At 46.3% G+C, this 27,082-nt stretch overlaps 1 protein-coding gene across 1 annotated transcript in view; it reads right to left on the bottom strand.

Moving 5' to 3' along the window:
• Positions 1–26,051, bottom strand: part of SCARA5 (scavenger receptor class A member 5) — a 120,589-nt gene extending 94,538 nt beyond the window's left edge. The window contains exons 1-2 of the mRNA XM_058287801.2: positions 25,648–26,051; positions 20,656–20,773 (exon numbers count right to left, since the gene is read on the bottom strand). Coding sequence (XP_058143784.1) covers positions 20,656–20,767 — 112 coding nt within the window. The 5' untranslated portion in view covers positions 20,768–20,773; positions 25,648–26,051. The remainder of the gene's footprint in view (positions 1–20,655; positions 20,774–25,647) is intronic.
• Between the last annotated feature and the right edge of the window lie 1,031 nt (positions 26,052–27,082).

Below are 27,082 nucleotides of genomic sequence, written 5' to 3'. Positions count from 1 at the left end.
AAAAGTGTGTGCCTTGTCTAGGAGAGGTTGCTGTGCAGAGATGGCCAGATCCAAAATTTTCAAGACAATTTGGAAGTAATTACGGGAAATCACCCTATTTTTAAATGCTGGCAACTAATTTCAATTAAAAAAAACAAAAACACTAGGGAATGTAAACAAAACACATTTGCAAAAACCAAACCAAAACACACACACATTTGCAAGTTGGATGTGGCCTCAGTTTTAGACTTAGAGGAAACCTCAGGTTTAGACTTAGAGGAAAACAGAAGAACATCATCGTGTGAAGTTACACGAGACTGACCAACTTCCAGCCAAGATGGAAGAGTGAAATCTTAGTGCGGTAATGGGATTGTTTAGTCCAACCTTTTCATATTACAGATAAAGAACCAAAACCCAAAGAGGGTGTGGTGACTCAATCATGCCTCCCACAAAGACATTTTCAAGTCCCAGTTTGTGGTCCTGTGGGTGTAGACTCATTTGTAACTGGGATCTTTGAAGATACCAATAAGATGTGACCAAACTGAAGCACGGTGGACCTTAATCCAGTAAGACTGGAGTCTTTATAAGCAAAGGACATGACACAGCAGCAGAAGTCAGATGAGAAGATCGGAGAAGACAGACTACTGTGTGATATTGGCAGAGATTGAGTTCTGAAGGGCTGGCAAGTCCCCCCAGAACACTACTGACTTTGGTGAAAATGTGGCCTGTCAATACCTTTATTTTGGACTTCTGGTCTTCCAGATTGTGAGACAAGAATTTCCTGTTGTTGAAACCAACCAGCGTGTGATATTTGTTATAGCAGTCCTGGCAAACTTAGAGGGGACCTGGCATTTAATATCTAATGTTAGGTAGTGGCAAACCCAGTGAAGACCCAGGTACCTTGACTTCCCCTGATCTTCCAGCTGCACCTCTCCTTCTATTTTGTATTTGCAGCCCATGCATAGGTCAGGAAGCTTACTGACCTCCACCCTATGTCAACTGAGAGTGGAAAGGAAGAGAGGCTTCCCTGCCCTTGCCCCAAGCAAGGAAGGTAAGACTTGCTGGAGGGCAGTTTTACAAAATATGAGTGTACCAGCAAGGCTTATTCCCTAGCCCCTGGAGTGAAAGCCCCCTCCAGAGCGACTCTATTACTTTGAGTGTCACTAACTGGAGAGTGTTGCACCTGAGGAAGGTGTGGAAGCAGATAAAAGTTGACAATAGTTTGTTGAAATAACTGATTCAGAAAATGTTTTAAAAGATAGTGAGATGTTTGCAATTCCTGGGTAGGTTTGGGTTGCAGGGAAAGTATTTCAGGGCCTATTTATTACCTCTCAGGTAGCATTCCCATCTTGGCCTTCAAGAGGGTTTGTGGCCATGAGGTGAATGGGTGGTGACTAGTTGATGCCTTAGGACCCAAAGGTATTGCCAAGTGAGAAACACTCCCCCCCCCCCATGACTATAATTTATTTAGAAGATTGCTGTTAAAACAGCTAAGCAGAATGATTACATGTCACCACAAAACACTGGGTATAATTTAGAGCAAGCTGTCAAGAAATACAACCTCAATCACCATTCTCATTCATTTTTAAATGTTAGCAAATATTGAAGCATTAACCTGAGTTTCCACTAAGACTTGACCAGAACATATCTTTCTAACTCACCCCAAATCTTCTTTCCCAGAATTTTCCATCCTTTTGCACACTTTAGGATAGATAACCGGGTTTGCTCCTAAATATGTAGGCTCCTCCTAGCATGTTATTTTTCTAGTGGGAGCTCCTGGTTATCTGATTGCAACTTATGAGAGAAAAGTCTGTTTCACTCAAGGGTGAAAATGGTAGGTATGGCATTGCATAATACTCTACAAATGTTAGTGATCATGCTCATGATGGTTGTTCCTGCCCTCCTGCTCTAAACCCTGCTTCCTCTTTAGTCTCCTGGCAGAATAGGAGGAGGAAAATCACAGAGCCATCAATGCTGCTAGTTTGATACTTGCCTTTGCTATTTGCATGTGTGTTGCTAGCTCACTGCTTAGTTCATAGTAAAGTAATATAATTAGGTCTATTTTTTCCCCATCAAACAGAGTAGTTTCCTTCTGTCTGAGGCTTCTATTTAAAAATGAGGACTCACTCTTGTCAGGTCTTTTGTCAACCATCACACACATGATATAGACCTTCTGAGAGATCTTAATTTCAGCAAAATTCGATTACTTCACACATTAAACAAAATCTATTTTAAATAGAATATAATAAGGGGTTAAAATAGAGATTTTCTACAAATGGTCAGACAAGCATAACATGAATGGTTCTGGTAAGATGTTTAGAGAAAATGACAGCAAGGGAAAGTAGACAATTTAAGGGAAAGACTAGATATTAAGACTGCCAAAAGCATATTTATTGGCTTTTTTTTTCAGGTGGCAGCAGCATGTCAGTTTGGTAGACCATTCAAATTATCTAAACCTGGAGAAAGATTAAAAACACTGTAAAATGATACAACCAGCAAAGGCAGAGCAAAAAGTGTGTTCATTTTTTGTTAGAGGAAAAAAAAATGTAGAGGGTTTGACACATGGATTTTAGGGGTGATAACTTCGTCAGACAGTATTGACACCCACTATCGATTGCCCTATTGATGGCCTCCAAGGAAGCCTCTAAGATGGCCCCACTGATCCTTACCCCCTTATGCTGTCCCTTTCCACATTGTACCAGGGTTGGTTTGTGTGACCAATAGCATATGGCGGAAGTGATGATGTGTCATTCCTGAGATTAGGCAGTGGCACTGCAGCTTCCTTACTGCTCACTCTTTCTTTCTCTCGGGTCATTCATTTTGGGGGAAGCCAGCTGCCATGTGTGACAGCACTTTGGAGAGGCCCACAGGGTAAAGGACTGAGGCCTTTGGCCAATAGCCATGGGAGGGAGTCTGGAAGCAGAACTTCCATTCCAGTCAAGGCTTCCAGTGATAGCAACCCTAGCTGCCATCTTGACTCATGAGATACCCTTAGTCAGAACTACCCAGTTGGGGTGCTCCCAGATTCTATCCAGATTATTATATTATATATAAACATATTTTTGAGCAAAAATTTGATCTGAAGAACAGCAACAACAAAATTATGGCTTTCCTCGCACACTTACTCTTCCCCAGAAACTGTGTGAGATAAATTTTTGTTCTTGTAAGCCACTAAGTTTTTGGGTAATTTGTTTCAGCAATATACATTGGGACATGAAAAGATAATGAGCTACAAGAGGGAGAGATTTCATCAGTGTTGTTCACTGCCAACTTCCCAGTTCCTAGCAGACAGTAGGCACTCAGAAAATATTGGTTGAATATGGTTGAATGACAATCGATATATAGCCACTGACCTTCAGATGGTCACAGTCAGAAGGGAAGAAGACGGGTAAATGGTAACTATTATGCAAGGAATAATTAAGTAGGTGTATTAGAGAGAGAAGTGCAAGTAAAGTATTATGTTGCAGAAGTTGTGAGTCATTCTGTGTTGGAAGGTGATTCCGGAGCAGTAACTCAGCAGGGCTTTGAGGAATGAATTTTTCTAGATGTGCTAAAACCTGTTGCTTTTCTTCAGTTTTATCATCTAAGTTACTGAAAGCTATGACTTTAAGAGAAAAACATTCTTTCTCCCCGTGAGAACAGTTTTGAAGGAAGTACCAGATAGAGTTGTAGGCTATTAAAGAGAGTTTTTGTTTTTGCAGGCACAGTCATATAAGACCAGGTCAGATCGAGAAGCCAAGGAAAGCAGGCTCAAGAAACCTTGGAGTGGACTTACTGGTATCCTACTATAGAATTATTGTGACTCTAGCAATGGAAAAAAGTATGTCATTGATGTGGAGACAATGGCTGCAGGAGTTGCTGAGGGGAGGGAGAGGGAAAAAGAAGTGTGATCCTGGGACATTTTCGGGAGTTGGGGTTGTCCTCAATGATATTGCAGGGAGGGATGCAGGACAATATATATCCTGCCATAACCCAGTGAATGGACTGGAGAGAGTGTAAACTACAGTGTAAACTATAATCCAGGCTGTGGGGCAGTGCTTCAAAATGTATTCATCAAATACAATGAATGTACCACACTAATGAAAGAAGTTGTTGATTTGGGAGGAGTGGTGGCTGTAGGGAGTTGTGTATATGGGAACTTCTTATATTTTTTAATGTAACATTTTGTGTGATTTATGTATCTTTTTAAAAAAAGATCTATATAGAGCCAAAAAAAAAAAAAGCTTTGGAGAGGGCAAGGTGAACTGCTCTGAGACAGAAAATCAAAGCCAAAAATTAAATACAAAGTCACTTGAAGAAACAGCCCAAATGCCAGACTGGGAGATGTTGCTCATCGCCATGTGGAGTGCATGGCCTCCAGGTGATTGCCTGGAAGCAGTCAGAAAGATGGTTTTCCCATCTTTAGGCAAACTGAGTGGCATATAACCTATACATTTTCACCATATCTGAGTATCCCTTGGCTGATATGTCCTTTGTCCCCTTTTTTTAACCTAAATTTATTTTAGAAGGAAATCTTACATTATCACCATAAGTGGAAAAATAGTATTTTCCTATTACATACTAAAACTACTACTTAACTATTAAAATAACAAATTATACTTATGTATCAGTTAAAGTCATCCTGAGGACTACTGTATAATATAAAGTCACATTCAGAGAAACAGTGACCTTAATAAAAGTAATTAAACCACAGCTAAACACCATGTTTAAGAAGAAATTTGATGCACACCAAGGAGGTTTCATTTATAGAAAACCCAATGCAAGCTTTCTGGATGTTCAAGATTAACAATATTCAGGAAGGCAGTACATTAGGAGTAGATATCTCTTGTCTCTTATTAATCTCTTTCTCCTTATCAATCAGTACAGCATCAGCACACTGATTGTGTGCTGAACAAAGACATGTGTGAGATGTTTATTTATTTTTGCTGCAAAGATTGTCTCTGAATTTGGGTCACGCAAGCAATCAACAAATTCTATTTGGCCACATAAACATATTTTTGAGCAAAATTTTGATCTGAAAAAATAAAATCTTGGCTCCTCTTATGCACCCATGACTTCCGATGACCACTTAGTGACCATGTAGGTAAACTGTGGGTACAATTCACTGGAACTGAACTGACACCTTAAATTCATCCTGGCTCAGTATCAAAATCCCAAGTGGAACTTCTTAGAAATACTACTGAGGCCTGAGCCCCACTCCTGGACACTGATTCAGAAGGCCTGGGGAGGAGGCCCCAGTGATGAGATCGCAAAATTATGACACAGAGGTGCACAGTTCTGGAGAAAGGCATTTGTCATATCAAAAGATGCGTTCCTGGAAAACAAATGAGGTCTTACTATTATAAGAGCTTGGTTTATTTTTACAAAGCATAAATCTTTCATTTCTTTTTAATAGGAAACGCCCAAAAATACAGTTGTCTCCAACTCTTATTATTCCCAGAGGTTAAAGGGGTGCCTTATAATAATGGGAATGGGAAGAGCCCCAAAGAACTTTTTGCTAAAATACTATGCTGGAGGTGGGGAAGTGCTTGGCAGCAGGGATTGAAGAACAGGAATGGAAAGTTCGTATAAAAACTATAGAGCCTGAGAGGGTTTAGCTGAGGTTGGGCAGGGAGAGGAACCCCAATGTCAGGGCCACACTGGATCCTGATTTTTCTGTTGAAGGCAGATCAGTGCCCCTAACGTTCTCACAGGTTTAAAAGCATAGATTTTGCACATAGTGGAGGTAGAGTCAAAACCCACCTCTGTCATGTACTGATTGTGAGAAATCATACCCCTTTCATTGTCCTATCCTTCTCTGGAAGAGCAATTTCTTAAAAACTAATATTCCATTTCTTCATACTAATTTGAATGTATTTGGGGAGCTAGCTGCTCGAATGTATTTTCCTACCATTAAAACTAAATACAAATTGGATCTGATAAAAGTATTTCTTTCCAAAGAAATTAGGTCCTTAATATCGTAACAAACAGGATGCACCAATTCAATGGTCACCTATTTGAATTTTAACAACAGCATGTACCCAGTCATTTTCTTTTTGTTCTCAGTGGTGCCACAGTTAATAAACAGCAGGTGGAGATAGGGTTTTATGGCCAGGAGGGAGCTCAGAGATCATCTAACCCAAGGATCCTCATTAAAATTGCCCAAGGTTAACTTCATTAGAATAAACTTCAATTCTCGTTCAGCCCCACATAACCTGGGTCTCAGCAGCTGCCACCACTTCCTAATTTTAAAGGGCATCACTGTTTCCTGTCTCTCGGTGAAGGGACGAAGCATAGTAGATGTCTCCACTCGCATGGAGCTTCAACTGACACATATAAACAAGTCTCACTTGAGCCTGGGAGGATCCCGAACCACCAACTGCGGTACAGTAAATGTCAGCCCTCCTCTGCTCTGAGGACTCGCAGGCCTACATCCTCTAGGCAGACATCAGCCAGAGGCGCCAGGGGTAGGCGCCTGCCCTTCCACGGGACAGCCACGACAGAGATTGAATCTGAGACTTCCACATGCTTTTCCAAGAAAGGGAGAGGGGGGTAGAAGGAGGAGCGGTCAGAGCCAACTCCGCTTAGATTTCATGATGTCCTAGGACAATTTCTCCTAGTGCTTCCAGAGATAACCTTGCAATTTGTTAACCCTTCCACAGTGTTTGTTATTTTTCTCAGCCTCTATTCCCCAAGTTCCTCTGCATCAAGATTCTTGAAAACAATAAGGGGCTTATGTGCTTCAGGAGGAGGAAGAGAGCCTGGCTGGCTGCGCGTCTTCCTTTGCAGCTGAGGGTGAGGAATGGAGAGAAACCCAGGTGGGAGGGGAGAAGATGGGAGTCTGGGTGAGCTGGCTGGTCACTGCAACCCAAGAGGAAGGTAGAGAGCCAGGAATTCCCCAGGAAGAAGTAGGTCCTGGGACCTGGTGGAAGATGCTGTACTCTTGTCCAAAAAGGATGTGCACTGATTGGAAGAAATGCTGTCTCCATGCAGAAAAACTCAAATAGCAGCAAGCTCAGGGTTCTGCCTAAATTCTGGCCAAAAGACCCTCCTCCTACAGACTGGCCCTGGATCCCTAACATAAAGATCCCCTCCTGGCCCCTTGTCAAAGCCAGTAATTCATCTGCTGATGCCTGCAATGTGGAAACCAGGGCTGTTATATTTTCACTTTTAAAGAGCTATTCTCTGGGATGCTAGTGCAACTCCCTCCCAGCTCCATCTTCACTTTGACTCTGATAAATAGGTTTATCCTCTGGGTAGGACTGGGTAAGCTTACCACCTCCTGTCCAACTCCCTCAATTCCCATTACTAATTTATTTCAAAGAGCCATTTAGGTGTCTTGTCTTGAAGACAGGGAGGCTATGACCTCAGCCCATGCAGCCTGTACAGGACAGAGCTGGATATGTCCCTCAGACCAACACATGCTGAATCCTCCAGCACTGCTGCCTCTGTAGCACAGCAAGGAGAACAGCCTGCAGCACAGAAGGAAGTTGGGCAGAGCTGGGTGAAGTTCACGGACCTCTGTTGTTTGGTGATGTCTGGGACTAACAGTTATGCATAAAGCTTCATTTGGAAATTGTGGACAAAGAGGGGCTAGCTGATGATTTGAATAGAGTTGCACCTTTAAGTCAATGAACAAAAGTACAGATTTGCAGAGGGTGAGCACTAGGAGGGCAGAGTCTGTGTCTTATTCATCTCTGTATGCCACGGGGTTCAAAATATAGCAAGTTGCTGATGCAGCAAGATGATGCAACAAAAAGAAACACAGATTCCCGGTACCACTGATAAGGATAGAAGCGGTCACAGAAGAACACACAGTGAATGGACACAGAGAGCAGATGACTGGGGGGTGGGGGGAGGAGGGTGGAAGGGGAGAGAAATAAATAAAAAATAAATCTTAAAAATAATATATATATTATTATATATATGCTCTGTTGACTGTTTGTAGGTAAAGGAAACTGAAAAAAGTTTACTGGGCACTCCAAGCCAGTGAGTTTGTCTGTGTGTACCCTGTTCAGGCTCTGGATCATCCAACAAAGTGACACAAGAGAATAACAGCTACCATTTCCTAAGCACCTGCTCTAGGCTGAGCACTTTATATATTTTAATTCCAAGCACAACAACAATCATGAAGGTAGTTATTATGCCTCTGATTTTGCAGATGATAAAAGCTGAGGCTAAGAGAGGTTAGGTGACTTGCCCAATTAAATAAAGGGACCCAAGTCACTTTACTTAATTGACTTTGTATCCAGGGGTTGTTCTGTGTCCAGGTTTCCTTTGGTGATAGAGTTTTGACCCCCCAAAACTTAATCATCACCTGGAGTCGAGGACCTAGATTAGCTACCAAGAAGACTTTGTAGCTTTGAAAACTTACCTAGAAATAGAGTGAAAAGAACAACAAATTTTATATTCCCGATCACAAAATAGAGCTCCTTTAATAAGAGAGCCATTCATGGAAAGAAAGGGAGAGGGCACACCAACTAGCCAAGGAGAACAGAGGCTGCCCTGGGCATCAGCAAGGTAGGGAAGGCATCTGTAGGCCAGAGTTAAGAATTAACAAATGGTTATGATTACTGAATCATAATATATAAATGCCTCTTTACTTTCTAGTATATTGAAGAATAGCCAAAAGTAAATACCTGAAATGACTGAAACTTGTTGAACTAGACCCCAGATGCCTGGATCTTTGATAATGATGATAAAACTATATCTTATGATTGTAAAAACCTGGTGACTGGTCCCCATTTGTACCCCCTCCTGTCCTATTTTACAACTGTGAAGTCTTATGATTCACTACACTCTTGAGCATAAATCTGCCTGTCTTTGGATACTATAAAACTATCAGAATTACTGCAGTTCGAGGAGACAGATTTTAGACCAATAGGCCCTCTGATCTCCTTGCTTTGTACTTAGCAATAAATGCTTTCTCTCTTTGAAACCCCAGTGTCTCAGCAATTGGTCATTGGAGCCCATGGGACAAAGAACCCCCCCACTTGGCTCGGTTCTTACAACCACCAACTGGCAAGACAATGCTCCTCTTACCTTTAGTCCATCTCTCCCCTGTAGGAGCCCACCATTGAATCTACCTGTTAAAGACACCACCCCCTAGTTAGGGAAATGCTTCCAGTACTTAGACATTACATTTATATTTTAATAGACACCGTTATGTCAGGGTTGGGGGGTCATCTTAACCATGGAGGGAAAAGGTGGCGTTCCCAGGTGTGGCAGAGTATACTGTGGTCTGAACAGGTTGGGGAACCAAAATGCCAGCATAAAGCTTGCTGGGCAAGGGTGACAAGGTCAAGCTCACTTTTCATCATGGACAAATTATGAGATGACTTCCAAACAGAGACACAGAAGAGTTGTCCCTCCTCCATCAATTAGATTCCCTGTGCTCTCTAATGTGACCCTTGAGTAATTTGAAACTAATCTATACTGAGGTCAGTAAAGGAAGCTAGAAGCCAGCTGCCCTCCCTCCAGCAGCTCCTTAAGGGACGCTTCCTAAAGACAAAGTTTTTGCCCAGCTATGTCCAGTATGGGCATGTCGGATGATCTTAAACTGAATCTCAAGTCGGACAGGAGGAATTGTAAGTGCTAGCTCAAGGGAGAGATGCCTGAGAGCAGCAGCTTCAAGATACTGTATAGCTGGGCCTTAAAGTTAACCAAATACCACATCTGAGGGGTGGGGTCTCAGGCTAGCCCTACACTGCCAGACACCCTTTTTCATGAATGTGTTCATATTTTCCAAAATCCAGTGGGGCAGGGTGGGCATTTCTCTGACCTGATGTCAGTCTTGAGGATTAATATCCCAGGCTTCCCCCAGAAGCTATTTAAGACTGTCATGTGCTCTTGTCCAAAACCCACTTGAATTTATATCTATCTCCTGCCAGCAGCACCTCTTTAGGATAATTCAGTCCATCTGTCTCCTGTAGTTTAGCCATTTATTCCCACGGCCCCACCCTAGCCTTGTCATCACCCAGAACTGCTCCACCTCTGAAACTTTATACTCTAAGAACCCAGCCCTCGCTGTCACTAGACCAGCTCTACAGTTGTGTAGGGACTTCCAGGTCTGGACTGTGGGAAACAGATTTGAGCTGTGATAAAGGTCTGGGGTTTAAGGACTAGGCAGACCTGGACTGGACTCAGGCTCTGTCTCCAACTAGTTGGTGACCTTGGATGATTTACTTCACCTAAGACTTCATTTTTTTCATCTACAATTGGGCTGAGAATAATGAGAACATATGCTGAGGTTTAACTGAGATAATTTATTAAAGCCTTGGGCACAGTGCTTGCCTATGCTATGAGTTCAATCAAGGGGAGCCAGGGTATGTTGTCAGTCCTAATCGGATGCCTGCACCCTCCCTCTTCTCCCCTCAGCCTCCCTTGGCCTCTGAGCTTCCCTTGGCAAGAGCAAAAATGAACTTGAAAGCTACTGATACTGCAGGGCAAGGCCACCGCTGCTCTACCAGTGCAACAGAGTGGTAGAAGTGGAACTTTGTGCACTGCTGCCAAGACCCCTCCTCACAAATGATCAGCCTCGTCGGCACTTTGTGCCTTGAGACCAGTGGGCTCAACCTCACTGAGCACTTTATCCCAGTTTGTATCAGCCTCATAAGGAGAGCCAGGATTCCCAGGACAACCTCGTCACCCACATTATAACCACCAAAGGCCATTGTTTATCTGGCTTTTGACCCCATCTCCCTCCACAACCCCTGCCACCTCTCAGCCAGTCAATAAAATCCCCCATTTCCTCCATCTCTGCTTTGAGTATTTTACTTTATTTCCTTGTTCTGAATCCCGACTCCTTTCTGTTTTATTTTCCAATGTTTTATTTTCCATTGTATCACTCCATCATCATAAAACATACATTATTGCTCTCATCTTAAACAATAAACAAAATGAAAACTTTCCCGACCTCCCTTTCCCCTCCATTTCTCTGTTCTCTTCTATAGCAACACTTCTAGAAAGAATTGTATATACCTATTGGAGATTGAACCATGTCCCTCACAAAAGGCATCTTCAGGATTCCTGGTCTTGTGGATGTGAACCCATTTGTAAATAGGACCATTGAGGATGTTTTTAGTTGAAGTGTGTCCAAATTGAGTGAGGATGGGACTTAAAATCCAAGATGACTGAAGTACTTATAAGCAAAGGAAATGGGACACGCAGAGAAAAGCCACAAGGACCTGCCAAGAGATGGAAGTCAACGGAACCAGAAAAGAAAGGAGAAGACACATGTGCGTTGCCATATGACAGAAAAGTCAAGCACCAAGGATCACAGGCAGCCAGCCCTATAATGCCAGTCTTTGGGGAGAAAGCATCACCTTGCTAATGCCTCAATTTTGGGGCTTCTTCTAGCCTCAAAACCATGAGCCAATAAATTTCCATTGTTTAAATCAATGCATTGTATGGTATTTGTTTTAGCAGCTGTGAAATTAAAGCAGTATCTGCTGCCTCCAATTCCTCTCCTCTCATTCTTTCTTGAACCCACTCCAATCAGCACCACCCTTACCCCTTCCCATTCAACTTCATTGAAGCACTGACCACTGCATTGCTCAATCCAATGGCCAATGTTCAGTGCTCTTCTTGACCTTTCAGCACCATTAGACAGTTGATCATTCCCCCTTTTCAATTCACCTCTCTTCATTTCCAGGACTTGATATTCTCTTGGTTTTCCTCTTTCACAGGTTGCTCCTTCTCAGTCTCTCTTGCCTGCTCCTCTTTAGACTTCTCAGATCTCTTAGCACTGGCATGCACCAGAGCTCCTTTCCTGGAACCCTTCTGTTTTCTCACACCCCATGTCCAATCTGGCAGCCAATTCTGGCAGCTCTAATCTGAAAACATACATCCAGAAGTGAATCTCACCTTCTTCACTGCTATCACCCTCTTCCAAGGTAGCAAAGTTTCTCTCTTGGATTGTTGCAGTGGCTTCCCACTGGGACTCCTTTCTTTCATTTGTCCATCTTAGTCTTGGCATAGAACCCAGAGTGTTCATTTTAAAACATGTCAGATCATAACACTTCCCCACTGAAAACCCTCTAGCATTATTCCATTTCACACAGAAGAAAGGCCCAAGTCCTGGCAATGACCTATAAGGCCTTCAATTGCTGGCTTCTCTGCCCATCTCTTACTTTTTTCTTCTTTCCTCCCTCTGTTCCAGCCCACCAGGCACTCTTCTACCTCAGGGGCTTTGAATGTGCTGAAATGCTCTTCCTCGGGTTTCTGCACAGCTGGCCTCTCAGTTCCTTCCAGCCTTTGCTTGAATGTCACCTTTTAGGGGAACTTTTCCTCATGACCTGGAGGAGACTGCAATACCTCCAGCTCACCCCGCACTCTCTATCATCCTTCTCTACTTAATTTTTCTCCAATGCACAAGTCACTGCCTGTATACTATGTAATTTACTTATGTACCTTGTTGATTGCCTGTCTCCCCCACTAGAATGTAAACTTAGTGAGGGCAGGGATTTTCATCGCTTTTGCCCACTGTCATATCCTCAATGACTAGAACAATGCCTGGCATACCGCAAGCCCAACAATATCTATTAGCTGAATAAATGCACAAACAAATATATGTATCCCCTTACCAAACCTGATTCCCATATTCACTAATTGAACTACTCTCTCAATAGCCCTCATAATTTCCTGGTCCTTTCATTTGCAGCAGGCTGGCAAACCCTCCATTCCTGATCAGCCCCACCATCTGCCTTGTCTGTCCCAACATCTGGGGTGAGGGTCTTCTCACACTGGGCCACTATGCATTCTGGTCTCTCATATCAGCTGGGTCCTTGGCAGGCTCAGCCAGCATTTTCCTTGTTACCTGTGATCATCTCTCCCATTCACCTTCATTTATCTCCTCATGTCCCTCCAACAGCCCTACACTCTCAGCAGGTGACCTAAACTCCCACTTCAAAAGGAAATCACCAGCCAGCAATAATTCTCCAACTTCTCCCTCTTCACTTAGAAAATTAGCTATCCCTGCATCCTTTTTGCCTACTTCTTACCTATTTCCTGCTGATATTAGAGCAAAAGATGCTTATTCTTGGACTCAAAGCTAAGTCCTCTTCTGTTTCTTCTAAGATCTCACTCCATCCTTATCCCCTCTCCTGTGTCTTCAGCTTCCCCTCTACTATCACTTTTCTGTTGGCATACACTCTCAGGGTGTCAAATATATGAGAGAGAGGAAGAAGGAAAAAGGAGGAAAGGAGAAGGAAAGAGAAAGCAAGTGAGAGAGAAAGAAGAATGGAGGGAGGAATAAAGAACCCACACTTAACCCTATGCTCTCCTCTATCACCTCATCAATTCTTTTTTTCAACTTCACAACTAGATTCCTTGAAAGCAGAATTTGCATTTGCAGAGTCCTCTTCTACTGTTTCATGTCAGATTTTAATCCAATTCAATCTGTCTTCTTCTACAGCCACTCCACTGAAATGGTTCTGCAGAGGTCATTGGTGATCTTTCCACTGGAAAATCTAATGTCCAGCTACAGCTACACTGACCACTCTAAAAGATGAATCAGAACTTTTCATTTCACTGCTTTGAACTCCTTACCTGGCCCCCTTTGCCTCTCATAACTAATTCTATGGATGGTATGGAAGAGCTTCCTGTATTTGACTTTAGCTTCAGTATAGTTAAGAATGTGGGCTATAGCTTCCTGGCAACTTTGTAACATTGAAATCTTTGGTAAACTCCTTAATCTGTGCCTCAGTTTCCTTATATGTAAATTGGGCATAATAATGGGACCCATTTCATTGAGTTAATATGAGGACTGAATGAGCTCATACTTGTAAAGTGCTTAGAACAGTGTCTGGCCTAGCAGAGCTCAATAAGTGAGCAGTTGATACCTCCAAACACTCTCCTTCCTCAGGCTTAGCTCCCTGCAGCCTCTTTCAGCTTGGAAAACCTTTCTATGCCTTATTCAGTAGGCAGACTTCTACTTGTCCTTCAGTATTTTGCTCCAGTGTCAATTTCTGCAGGAGGACTTCCATTCCTCCCCAAGGCAAGCAGTCTCCTTCTTCTCCCCTCTAATTGGACTTTGCGTATACTTCCATTCAAGTGTTTCAAATTATAATGAAGCATCTGCTAACATGCCTGTGTATTCAGGGGTCTTTAAGCTCCTTGGGAGCAGAAATGACGACTTTTTATTTATGCATGCCCAGTACCACAGTAAAACCCTATTGAATGAAGTAGGCCACAGTTTCTTTTATTTGTCTTAACCTCACCTCTCTCAGCCTTCCTTCATCTGCTTTTTATGGATTTGATCATCAAGAATATGTTCATTTATTCAACAAGTGAAAGTGCCTACTGTGTGCAAGGCACAATGCTAGGTCTTGGGGACATTAAGATGAATCTGAGGAAGACCCTAGCTGCCCGCAAGTTGCTTATGGTCCAGAAAGGGACCCACTCAACAGTTACAGTATGAGTGCTGATGGACAGGGGAGGGCATGCCAAAGGCCTGAGAAAGAGAGAGAAATCAGGCTTTTTAGAGTTGGACTCAGAGGGCATCAGTCATGCTGCTCATCATTATAAAACCAGGAATCAACACCAGGTACACCTGGGAACTAGATAGGAACAAATCTCACTGTAGACTCAACATAGGCCAGAGAATCTGGAGGAATTAGGGCTCCATGGGCAGGTCTCAGGACAAATAGAGACTAATGGGTGCAGCAATGCTAATCCTAAAACCTAATCTGTGGAGTGCTCAGTATGTACCAGGCATTGTTGTTAGACTTTAATGTGGAATAACTCATTCAACTCTTACAATAACCCTGTGAATTAGGTACTTTTATTATTCCATTTTATATATATGAGGGGAATCTGAGGTTAAGAACTTGCTCAGGATTTAATAGCTGGCATGTGGATGAGCTGGAGTTTGAACTCACTCTGTCTGGCTCCAGAGCCTGTGCTTTTGACCATCATTCAATGCCATCACCACAATAGAGAATGGTGAGGCTGTTAAAAACTTCAACTTTGGATTCAGAACCCTGGGGTAAGTGAGGCTGTATGTGAGTTTCAGCTCAGCTATGTGGACTGCCCCTGAATTTACTTCTCACTGGGCTTACCTTTAGGTTAGCTTTGACCTTGAACCAGCCTTGTGCTGGTCTGGGTGGGGAGGGAGGAGAGAAAGGAGGCCCATAGGAAACGTAATAGGATTCAGTAAAGGGGATATTTACAAAGGTGTGGCAGGGTATGAAAGCCTATAAGAGACAGAGCACTAGCTTTAGTGTGTAACCTACCCTATACCCAAAGGTCAAGGAGGGGAGCAGTTATTAGAACGTGCAAGGAGAAAGTCCACATAAGGAGGGCACCTTGGAAGGAGCTGTGACCTTTGGTGGAGGGACACACCATTCCAAGGTGACCCAATAGAGCAGGAGGAGCTGGGGGAATAAATACCTCAACTTCACTCCTCCCATCTCCTGCCAGGGCTCCCTGTTGGCCAAACCCAGCAAGGAAGAGAGTAAAGTGATGAACAGTGGCTAGTAGGAGTGGAGACACGAATGGAAGACACTCAGCACTAGGGCCTGGGCCACCACCCCTATGTGTGGTTTATGGATTCAAACTTCAACCTCAGACTCTTTTAACCTCACCAGGCTGCTGCCTCCCAGAGAGGGGCCCGTCTTATGGAGGTAGGGTCCATTGGAGAAGAGAAACCCAGGATCCAGCTTGCCTTCCGGCTCCTCCAATGACAAGAACGCTTTGCTTTCTGCTCTTGTTTATCAGGGCAAATCCTTGACTGTGCTGTGGGACTGAATGAGTTAATATCCCACTATATTCTCTTCCTCTGGTGCCTGATTCTCCAAACTGTAGAGGATGGTGACACTTTGTAAGCCCCCACTGGACCCTCCCAGAAAATTCTCTCCCACCCCTGGGAAGTTGACCTGCCAGCCCTTAGCTGTGCCAAATGAGCCAGGGAGATTTGATCGATGAGAATGTAGATGTGGGGATTCCCCTAGGAGAATAATTTAATTTGATGGGGAAGAAACACAGGAATGGGGAGCCCCGTCCCTAAACTTAGCAAGCAGCCTGCCTGCAGGCGGCCAGCAATGGCCGGGAGCATGTGTAACTCATTACCTCCAAGAGGTTCCCATTTGCAGCCGAGTGAGATGATGTCATGAGTGTGGCGGAGGGGCTGAGGCCACGGGGTAAACATGACTGCAATATTTTTCTGACACTAACACCTCTCTCTGGCCCTCACAAAGTACAGTGGAGGAACTGGGCCCAGTCTGAGCACCACCCAGCCCTCCTCCTCCTCTCCCTGGCGCCAGACTGGAGAGGCGAACAGCTGTACAGGCAAGAAAACAAAAGCAGGAAGGGAGGAAGGAGGGAGAGGAAGGAGCAGAGAAGAGAGGGAAGGGGGTGAGGGAGGGAAAGCAAGCCCAGCTAGCTCCTTGTTCGGGTTTCTGAGGCCAGAGAAGGCTTAGCTGAAGAGCCTTGAGGTTGCATTCTGGGATAAGCCCCTCCAAGCAGTTCTGCCAACATGGGAGGGACATCTGCTCTTGCCCAATAATGGTAGGGAGGTGAGGAGCACTGGTCCCTGCCCTTCAGGGCCTTCCCATCTAACAGTGGGGCTCAGATGAGGATGCCAATGACTAAGACACAAGGCAGAGGTGGGTTCTTAAGGGGTGACTCAACCAAGGGTCCCAAAGATGTCATGGAGGTGTTTGTGGAGGTGGTGAGACTTGAAGGATGTGGGGATATTGATATGCAGGAATTAGGTCAGATGGTATCTCATGAGGAGGGGACAGAGGAATCAAGGCACATGACAACCCTTCACTTTCCCTTCTCACCTGGTAAGTGAAGAAAGGAAAGGAGTACAGAGAAGGGAGGAGAAAAGAAAAGAGGAGGAGAGGGGAAGAAAAGGAAGGGGTGAAAGGTGAGGAGAGGAAGGGAGAAGAACTCCTACTATGTGCTGGGCTTGGGAGACATCAGTGAACAAGAGAGAAGGAGAGGAAAAGAGAAAAAGTAACAAGTCATCCGAAGAGCTGGAATGGTGATAGGAGGACCTACATTGCTCAGGGAATGGTCTTTTCCTTTCCACTGAAGAAGCTCCCTGGGCAAGGAATCCCCCAACCCAGCCTGCAACCTCAGGCTCCATGCCCTCAGATCTCCTTTCTTTTTGTGCTCCCATCTCTGATTGCAGCAGAGTACTTCTTCCTTCTCTGGACTTTCTGCCCAAGCCAATAAAATAGAAATTTCTCAGTACTTCTGCGGTGTCAAGGAAGTGCTTCCTTTTCAGGTGAGTGAATCTCAGGTTTTCTGCTGGGTGGCATTAACTGGGTAAAGGTCAGGCCAGGTCCAGGTACTTATGCTCCCTGGTCTGTGCTCAATGAGGAGTAGGGTAGCCACAGTCCTCCCCATGCTGGCTGGGTGAGTGTCTCCCCAGGAACACGAACATGTATCCAGGACTTGATTTGGGGGATGGGTAATAGTAAGCTGCAGGTCCAAGCCACATCCTAGGATTTAGCTTTACTAGGAATAAGGCAGATGCTGTATTTTAATTCCTACCTTGCTCCTGGTATACCTTTCAATTGGTTCAGAAGCAGAGGTGAGAGGACGTGTCCCCTAGCATCGACAACTCAAGCACTGTCACATTTCTTTCTTAGAAGGATCCCTGAGTGATGAGTATGGAGACCTGGATTCAGGTTCCAGCTCTGCCACTAACTAGTTGAGTGAACTTGGGCAAGTCATTTACCAACCATTATAAAGATTTCTTGAGCATCTACCATGTACAAGGCACCAGAGAATTCCAAGAAGAGTGAAGCACCTTCCCTGACCTTAAGGAACCAGTAAGGATGAATAACCTAAGAGCATGAGCTATGTCAGAGGAAAACTCACCCTCCAATCCAATAGTAACATGGAGGAGCCTTTCAGAGATGAGGACATTGGGGCTTAGTGCAGGGACATGCTTAATGGGAGAGATTGACAGAGTGAGGGTGCAGTGGAATGGGGTTTCAAGGATGAATGGGGTACTGGTGGGTAGTGAAGGGTACTGATGGGTCAGGGACATGGGGAAGGTCGAAGAAGACAGGAGGTGAAGGAGTTCACCAAGTGGGTCTGGGGAGAGCAGAGAGCCTGGGTGAGCCTGCCAGGGTCAGCATGGGGCCATGGCAGCCTCTGAGGCAAGTGCTGTAGGGTTGGGTTCTTACTGCCATGAAATAGGGAGCCATTGCCAGGCTTTGCACAGGAAGTGTTTTGTTCTGACTTAGACTTTAAAAGGTCCACACCCATAAAGCAGTGACCAGGACTGTTTATAGTCACTGAATTTTAGATTAGCCAGGGCCTCAGTGGCCCCTCCCCCACCCCCTAATTTGCAGTCCAGGACACTGAGGCCCAGAGAGGAAAATACCCCCTCAATTCACAGGCCTCCCTGGTGGGGGAGTCCAAGTGAGAACCCACCTTCTCACCTGTGTGCCCTTCCCTGGGGGCTGGGCCTCAGGGAGACCCTGCTTCAGGTAGATATTTGGCATGACTCTAGACCTCCCCCCTGAATGGGTTGCTGTAGGAGACTGAAGGGTGTCCCCCGACTAGGCATGTTCTGAATCTGAATCCACCTTCTTGTGGACCCACTGTAAATGGGACCTCTTGAAGTTGTTATTTTTAGTTAAGATGTGGCCCAACTGTATGAGAGTGGGTCTTAATCTATATTCCTGGAGACCACATAAAGAGAAGAAACAGGAAGCCAGGAATTGGAGATGGCCACAGGGGAAGCTGGAAGTCAGCCAAAACCACCAGAGTAGATGCAAGGAGAGGACATCTGCCTAGAGGCAGAGACTGAAGTTAAGAAACTCCAACAATGGAATGCTACAGACCCCAGGAGAAAGCAAACCTTGCTGACACCTTGATTTTGGATTTCTTCTAGGCTCAAAACCATGGGCCAATAAATGCTTATTGTTTGAGGCAATCCATTTTGTGGTATTTGTCATAGCAGCCTGGCAAACTAAGGCGCTCCCCCTTGGTTGGGGAGTCTAGAAAGCAATATCTGGGGGATACTATTACTTTTCAGTCCTTTTGATCTAAAAGACCTTTATCTATGTGAGGTCCAGAAATAGGGAGAGAAGGTGAGGCAAGGGGAAGAAAGAATGATGGCCCACTGACTATACCCCACCCTGGCCCCTCCCCATTCCTGGGGCCCACCTGCCCTCCCCTTCCCCACTGGTACCCTGGGTTGGCCCTGGTGGTCTTTAAATCATCCTTCCTGTCCTGTTCCCCAGATTATTCTTGCCAAACCAGGCCTCTTTACTAATGTGCCCATTGGGGAGAAGATGTGGAAGTTGACTTCACCTTTGCTGATGGGAGAAGGCTGAGCAGGGGGCAGAGAGCCAGTCCCCTGCGTCCTTTCTCTTCTCAGGTAGACAATAACTTAAGGAAACATTGCCCCACTGGGTGAAACTCAGCCTGGAATGCCTTTCCCCAGATCTTCTCCTGTGAAAATTGTATTCAGTCTTCAAGGCCTTTTCCAGAAATCCTTCTTCCTGCTTTACTTCAGTCACACACTTTGTCTACACTATATTATGGTCAGTTGAACACACACCATCACTTCCACTGGGACTGTAGCCCTTTGAGGGCAGGGGCTGCTCTAGCTCCTCCTCAGAGCATCCCTGACACCTAACTTGGCACATTGTGGGGTCTTGAAATCTGTTTGTTGACTGGAATCCAGAGGAAAAGATGTAAGAATGGGTGGTTGTTGTTCAGGGCAGGGTGGGGGTGTTGGCCAGAAACCCAAATCTCCTTGTTTCCTCTCCCTGCTGAGACTCCCCGCACACCCCTGCCTGTCTGAGGCTCTTCCTACACTCTGCTCCCCGTGGGAGAAAACACAGGCTGGAGTATGAGGGGGAGCCATTTCTCTTCTTGAATAAGTTCAGGGCAAAGGCAGAGTGGAGAAAGCCAATGACAGTGCTTGAGGGAAAGCTTGGAAAAGGCTGTCTCTATCCAATTGGCCATCAATCTTTATAAGGCCCTTCTCTGAGCATCATTGTATTCATCTTTGCAATGGAGATGATGCTCTCTTCCACATTCACTGCAAAGAGGAGTATATTCATCCATGCAGCAAGCATTTACTAAGTACCTACTAAGTGCTAAACTCTGTGCTGTGTACAGAGGAGTCTGGTAGTTGACAACGTTCTTTAGGTTCCTTTAAGGGAAGCTGCATCAGTTGAATCCCCAGAGTTATAGCAAAGAACCAGTCCCTGAAGATGCAGTGAGTCACTGGCTCACTGGAATAGGTAAATCCTTCCTGTGTCATGACCTTGGGACCTCAGACCCTTGAGGAGGATGAGCACATTGGAGATGTGTGCTCTTGCTCACTAAGGTTTTGGGAAATGGATCAGAGAACTTTTCACCAGAAAGAGTCTGGGCTGATTGGCTCAGATGCCTTGTCTGACCCAAGCCTTTCTCATTAATGGCAGAGGATGGTGGAGAGGCAAAAGAACTTACTACCCTTGGCAGCAGGAAACTCAGTGCTGGAACCTCTCCATGGCTGACCTGCTGGGTGACCCTGAATGTTTTTCTCAGCCTCAGCTAGTTCATCTGTAAAAGGGGCACTCATCTTGCTTATCTCACTGGTTGGTTGAGATGAATGAAGGGGAAAACACATGGAAGAGACCTATCCAAGTGTGAAGTTCAAAATGTGCAGTAGCAGACAGGGGGGTCATTGGTGTCCTGGGGCAATAGCAAGGTTGGGAGGGGCCCTGAGGAACTCACCATCTTCACACAGGTTCAGCTTGGAGAGGCTCCTGCCATCAAAGGGCTCCTCAAAGATAGAGCCCGTCTCCCGGTCGCTCACGGTGTGCAGGTACATGGCTTTGTTCTCCATTATGTCCTGAGCAGCAGAGGTGGGAAGGGGAGAGAAGAGGAAGGAAGGAGGTAGGGGAGATAGAAAATAAGCTGTAGGTGGAAACAGAAGCTAATGGAGAGACCAGTGTCCCACCCCCCAGGATCCAGCTCCTGAACACTGGACCCTCTTCTCATCAACAGGAACAAGGTGACATCTGCCAGGTCCTTGGGACCCCATGCCTGTCCCCCAACTTCCTCAGTGGTTGGGAAGGCCAAGGCCCCCTGCACCTTCCTGGTTGTGGGCCCATCCCCCTCCTTTCACTATCTCTTGGGTGGGGCTGGAGCCCCGAGGGGACTTGGAGAACCCCATGGGCCATGCTGGGTGTGGACTGGAGAGCAGCCTCTGTTGACCCTAACAGTGGCCAGGGAGCAGTTTCCTTGGACAAGTCAGAGAGAGCTGAACTTCTGCCCCGTGCTGGAAAGAAGGGAAACTAAGAACCAAGGGAAGACAAGAAGGTATGGAGGGTACCAACTAGTGCTGCTTTTCCCAAACCCTGGCATTGCATTTTCAGAGGAACTTGGCTGGGGGAACCGCAGGAGTGATTCTTCCCCCACTGAGCCCAAGGAGCAGGCAGCTTGGCAGTGGTGTCTCCAGACACTAAGATGACGGACAGCCCTAGACAGGCAAAGCCATGGCCTTTGGCTCCTGAGGCTGATCCTGGGTCTATCCATGGAGCCATTAAAAATCATGTTCCACTGACTTGGAAAAATGCTATACTATTCTTAAAGCCATTTACAGAACAGTGCGCCCAACATGATGCCATTTTGTAACATAGACCCGCCTATGGACTGGGGTGGCTGGACTCGGCAACGTGATGGGCTCCTCTGTATGAGAGACTTTTACAGGCTGGAGGAGACTGTGGGACTTCAGTTATCTTTTTTGCTCACTGGATATTCTGATTTTTCTGTAATGAGCTTGGATTATTTGTGTGACCAAAAAAAAAAAAAAAAAGAAAAAAGAAAAAAATCCTTTAAAATCCATTATTTAAAAAGTGAACTATTGGGACAATAAAGCCTCTAGGAGGATGGGTTGCAGGCCCAGAACTGGAGCAAACTAAACCTGGAGCCCCAGAGGAGCTGGAGCCAGAGACAGGGAGGGACACACAGCACTAGGTAGTGGGGGGCTAACACCCCTTAATCAGGTGAATCAACCAATCACTCCCTCATCAGAGGCTGGTGGGGGGGGGGCGGGGAAATGCCTTGTTACTTTCCAAAAGACAGAGCATGAAGAACAGGGGCTGGCAGCAGCGCTGGGTCATGCACAGCAAAACACAAATCCCCCTCTTTTCATGACTAAAGCTTCTCTCTAGAGACCTCCAACTTCAGGGCTGGGAAGAGGCCAGAGCTGACCAGCTGCTGCGCAACTGTCCTTCCAACAGCCCTTGAAGATGCTCGTCTCTTCAAACAACGGGACCACATCCCCTGCACACAAGTGCGTGGGACTCTGCACACATATGCACTCACACACAGTCACACACACACAATCGGTGCTCCCAGTCTCTGCCATAGGAGAGGCAGAGGGCAGCCACAGCTCTGCCAGGATCCATCCTCCCTGCCCAGAGTTTCCCCAAAGTCCCTAGCAGCTCCCACCCAGCTCCTCTGTCCTGCGTTTGTGTGTCCTGGCCATGGGTGAACAGTTCGCTATTCTCCTGATAACCTGCCCCCATCCAAGTCCTCCACTCAGGAAGGGCCTCACGGTGGGCCCTGAGTGTCTCCCTGCTGTGTAGTTTCAGGGTCCCCCCTCATTTCACCAGTACTCTCTGGCAGCCTCCCTCTGGCTTCTCTCCTCTGGAGCTGGGAAGCAGGTAGAAAACGTCTCTTCTGTATGACTCAGCCACTCTCTGCCAACAGCAACAGCTTCTGCTGCCCAGAGGTCATAGGAGCCTGGGTGGGCACTGCCCATGCTGGGAGGGGAGGGGATGGGCTTGGGTGGGGCTCCCCCCCATCATTTCCACCTACTTCATCTTTCGATCAGCTCCTGCACCAAAGCTGGAATGCATGACGCTCTCTGGAATCTGCCTGTGAGGTGGCCCTTGCTTGCCCACTCCTCCCGACCCTGAGCTGCTCGGAGCTGGAGCCCAGGGAAGTCTGTTGGGAGAGGGGCTCAGGGCTGAGCAGAAGGTCAGATGTGAGTTAAGATGAGTTTGGAAATGACCAGCCAATCCTGCTAAAGTTTGTTAATTGGAAATGAAATATAAGAGCATCTGTCTGCCCCTGGTTTTATTTTGGGTTGTTTTTCCTTCCTGGGGGGGGGGGGGGGGGGGAAGTTTAGGGCAGGGAAGGGAGTGGGGGAAGCTGGAATTTGGATCCTTAGACCATTACCTTTGGGCCCTCAGCCTAAGGTGCAGCTAACTGTCCACACGCCTCTCGGTTTAGACTTTTCCCTCCAGGTCCTCACTATTTCCTTGTAGCATCATGAGGGAGGCAGGCAGGTGACATATTCCCATTTCAAAGATAAGTCAACTGAGGCCCAAAGAGTCAAGAACCAATTGAGGTTAGAAAAGGATGCCAGGCTGGGGTTTCCCACACAGGGCACTGCCTGTTTTCAAAGTTGCTTTCTCTAGGAAGTGGTTGTAGTCCCTTTCAGTGGCCACCCTAAAGACCAAGCACCAGGAAGTGAGGGTCACATCTCAGGGGGCCTGCCCAGCCTACTCCAGCAGGTGGGAGGGCTGAGGACAGGCTTTGAAGGCCCGAAGGGAGGGGCTGTGTGTGACAATGCCACCTGTGGACAAAGGCCTAGTGACCTGCCCTTGGGGCTTTTCTATCAACAGGGAGAGAACCCTTTACTGACCTCTTAGGGGTGTCTTGATTCCCTCCCAGGTAATTTTTAAAAAAAGATTTATTTAATTAATTTATTTCTCCCCCCCCTCCCCCCCTCCCGTTGTTTGGCACTGCTTTCTGCTCCCTGCGTGTTCTACGTCTGCTTGTCTTCTGTTTAGATAGCACCAGAAACCAATCACGGGACCTTCCGAGTGGGAGAGAGGCACTCAATCTCTTGCACCACCTCAGCTCCCTGGTCTGCTGTATCTCTTATTGTCACTCCTCTGTGTCTCTTTTTGTTGTGAAATCTTGCTGCGCCAGCTCTTTGCACAGGCCTGTGCAAAGGCCACGCATTCCTGTGTGGGCCATTTTCCTATGCGGGCCAGCACTCCATGTGGGTCAGCTTGCCTTTGTCCAGAGGCCCCAGGAATCGAACGCTGAACCTCCTATATGGTAGACAGGAGCCCAATCACTTGAGCCATATCCATTTCCCTTCTTTATTTCTATAGGAGGACCCAGAAACCAAACCTGGGACCTTCGATGTGGGAGGGAGTCACCTAATTGCTTAAGCTGCCTCCATTCCCTTTGTTGTGTCTCTCACTATGTTTTTCTTCTTGTGTCTCTTGTTGCATCATCTTGTCATGCCAGCTCTCCATCAAGTTCATTCTCTTTAGGAGGAATCTGCTCCCTGATTTGTTGTGTCTCTCATTACATTCCCCCCACCCCCCCCCTTCTTGTGACTCTTGTTGCATCATCTTGTTGTGTCAACTTGCCATGACTGCTTGTTGCACAATCTCGCTGTCTTCTTTAAGAGGCACTGGAAACTGAACCATAGACCTCCCATGTGGTAGGGGGGAGCCCAATCACTTGACCCACATCTGCTTCCCCCTCCCAGGTAATTTTATCTGAGGCACTTAGAAGGGCAGTGTAGATGCCTGAGATCGACTTCTAGATATTACAGTTTAGAGCTGAAAAAGCCCTTAGCAGTCCATTGCCCACCCCAGGAATTTCCACACTGGAATGGAGGGAGAGGAGAGAGCAGAGGGCGTCCAATCATTCTCTCCTCCACTACTTATTAGTTGGAAAACTTGGCCCAATTAGCTAATCTCATTCAGCCTCAGCTTCATCACCTCCAAGATGGTCAGAATAATATCCGCCAACCACTCAGGGTTTTTGGGAGCTTCATCTGAGATAAATGGCTTTTAGGACCAAAGTCATACATGGAGCTGGTGCAGAGCTGGGTGAGAACCAAGACCCTCCACAATCTCCTGACCCTTCAAGCAGCCAAGGGGTGAGGGGAGGTGCACTGGGTTCCTAAGGCCTCCCTCTTGCTGAGGCAATCCCAGAAACCAATGCTGCTTGCAGTTCCCTCTGTGAAAAGCAACCCTAAATTGGCCCTCAGAGCTAAAATCTGGACCCTGGAATTGAAACCCCTCTTTGGGCATCAGAAGAAGTCTATTAATTCTTCCGGCCAAGGGGTTGGCACAAGCCCCACGGCTCCAGAGACAGTTTCTGTGGGTTCCAATGTCGAACTTTGTAGGGCTTGCAGTTTTTCTTTGGATCTCCAAGTTTTAAACTCATCAAAACCAGTAAGAATTACTGTAAATGTGGCTCTTTCCAGAAGTAGAATCACTAAGGAGGTTTCAAACCCCTTCCCCCTCTAACTGTACTTAGTTAACTTCTCAAATCATAGCCCAAAGCTGGAGAGGCGCAGGTGTTTTATAAATCATCTCTCTCATCACATGTTCCACCCCTGGACACACATACACACACACACACTCTGCATATGTATAGGGGCTGATCCAACTTCAGGCTGTCACCTGTACCATCTGCTCTCAGGATAGACTCTTGAGCTATGACACAAGCCAGGCAGGGCATCGCCACTGGGAAATAATTTCCGTCTGATACCCCAACTGAGCCCTGCTGCCTGGAGGGTCAGATAACCGGGATGTTCCTCCCTGGAGCAGTCACCTCCACACTGCAGCCTGAGGATTCCCACGTGCAGGGCTCTGCTCCATCCCAGCACTGTGCTCCCATCTGCTCTGGCTGATGTGGGGATTCCATGACCAGGTGCTGGGAGGAAGTTAGGCCAGGACTCACCTGAGTACCCTCCTGGGAAGGCTGCGGAGTGGTCCCTTAGTTCCCGGCATTAGCCATGGTGGAAAGAGATCTTGCTGCTGCTGCACGGAGGCAAAAGTAATCAACCCCTCAGAGCTTGTCTCCACAGCTAGCCAAGTCCAGATGGAGTCATAGAAAGTGGCTGCAGGGGCTCCCAGTAACTCGTCTTGGGGCTGGACCACGAGGGTCACCTTTCCAGCAGAACCAGGTCAGGAGACAAGACTCAGCCTTGGGCCCTTGGGGGCAGCCATGTGGGTGCTTGCAGCCTGGGAGTCCCTGGGAGTCCCTGTTCTGTGCCTTGGTCAGCAGAAGCCCTCAGGAGATGTTCTGTGAAGGCACCAGCAACTCTGCTAGGTACTGACTGAGATGTGAACTGCAGCTACTCTGGCTGCAAGTCTTTATAAAAAGTTCTTGGAGTAATCACGGCCGCTCGGGTATCTTGCTGTGGAATCTGGGACACGTCCCCCCTCTTGTGGCCGACATGCAGGAATACCAGTCCATGAAGGAATGCTGGCCAGGCAAAGAGCCTAAGTGAGCCTTGTTCTTGGGACTCCACTCCTATTCTAAAGGCACCAGCCCTGCTCAAAATGATTTTGGGAATATTCCCGGGAAATAGCATTTATACCTTGCTTACAAGTCACCTAAGGAAACTAGTCTTGTAACTTATTTATAGAACTGAATTTGCATTCACCAAACTTGGCTTAGAATCACATCATGTATATTCCTGAAGTCCAGTTGAGCCCCTAGAAGTCACAGAGTAGCCACATGGGATATTCAGAAGAATGCCCCATTGGCTCTGAAGGGACTTTCCAAAGTCAGGTTCAACCCAACTCAGCAGCAAAACCAATATTTATGGTACATCTACACTGCACAAAACTTGGGGATACAGAGATAAGATGAACTCGCTGCCCTTAAGGAGAATGCAATCCAGTAGATGAGATGGACACATACACACGTAACAGGGAATCTCAGCATAACCAAGTAAATGTAGAAAGGATATTGAACCAAAATGTTAAGGGAGCAGTTAAATCTAAATTGGAGTAGTGGGCGTCTGGGCAGAAGGCATGAGGAAAATTCCTAAAATATTTCAGGCCGCCACAGCCAGTTTACATGGAAGGCCTCCCAAGGACAGAACTCTTAAGGCATGTTCATAAATCAGTTCCCACTTGTTGGTTAGAAATTCAGCCTCAATGCTTCAGGATCAGAATTTACACATGAGAGCTGCTCACCAAAGCTCAGCTCTCCCACCAGTGCAGCTGCCAACCCACAGCTGAGTCAGAACTGGTCTTAGTCATTTTCAGTGACTGGGCCCCCTCCTGATTGTCCCTGGGAGACAATTCCAACATGAAGCTCCATTTTAGGTGGGAAAAAAAAAATTATATCACCATCATCAATAGCAACAAGCATTTAACATAGT

This window comes from Dasypus novemcinctus, chromosome 25, assembly GCF_030445035.2.
Source record: "Dasypus novemcinctus isolate mDasNov1 chromosome 25, mDasNov1.1.hap2, whole genome shotgun sequence".
Lineage (NCBI taxonomy): Eukaryota > Metazoa > Chordata > Mammalia > Cingulata > Dasypodidae > Dasypus > Dasypus novemcinctus.
The sequence above is the reverse complement of the archived record's forward strand: the minus strand, read 5'-3'. Positions and strand labels throughout refer to the sequence as shown.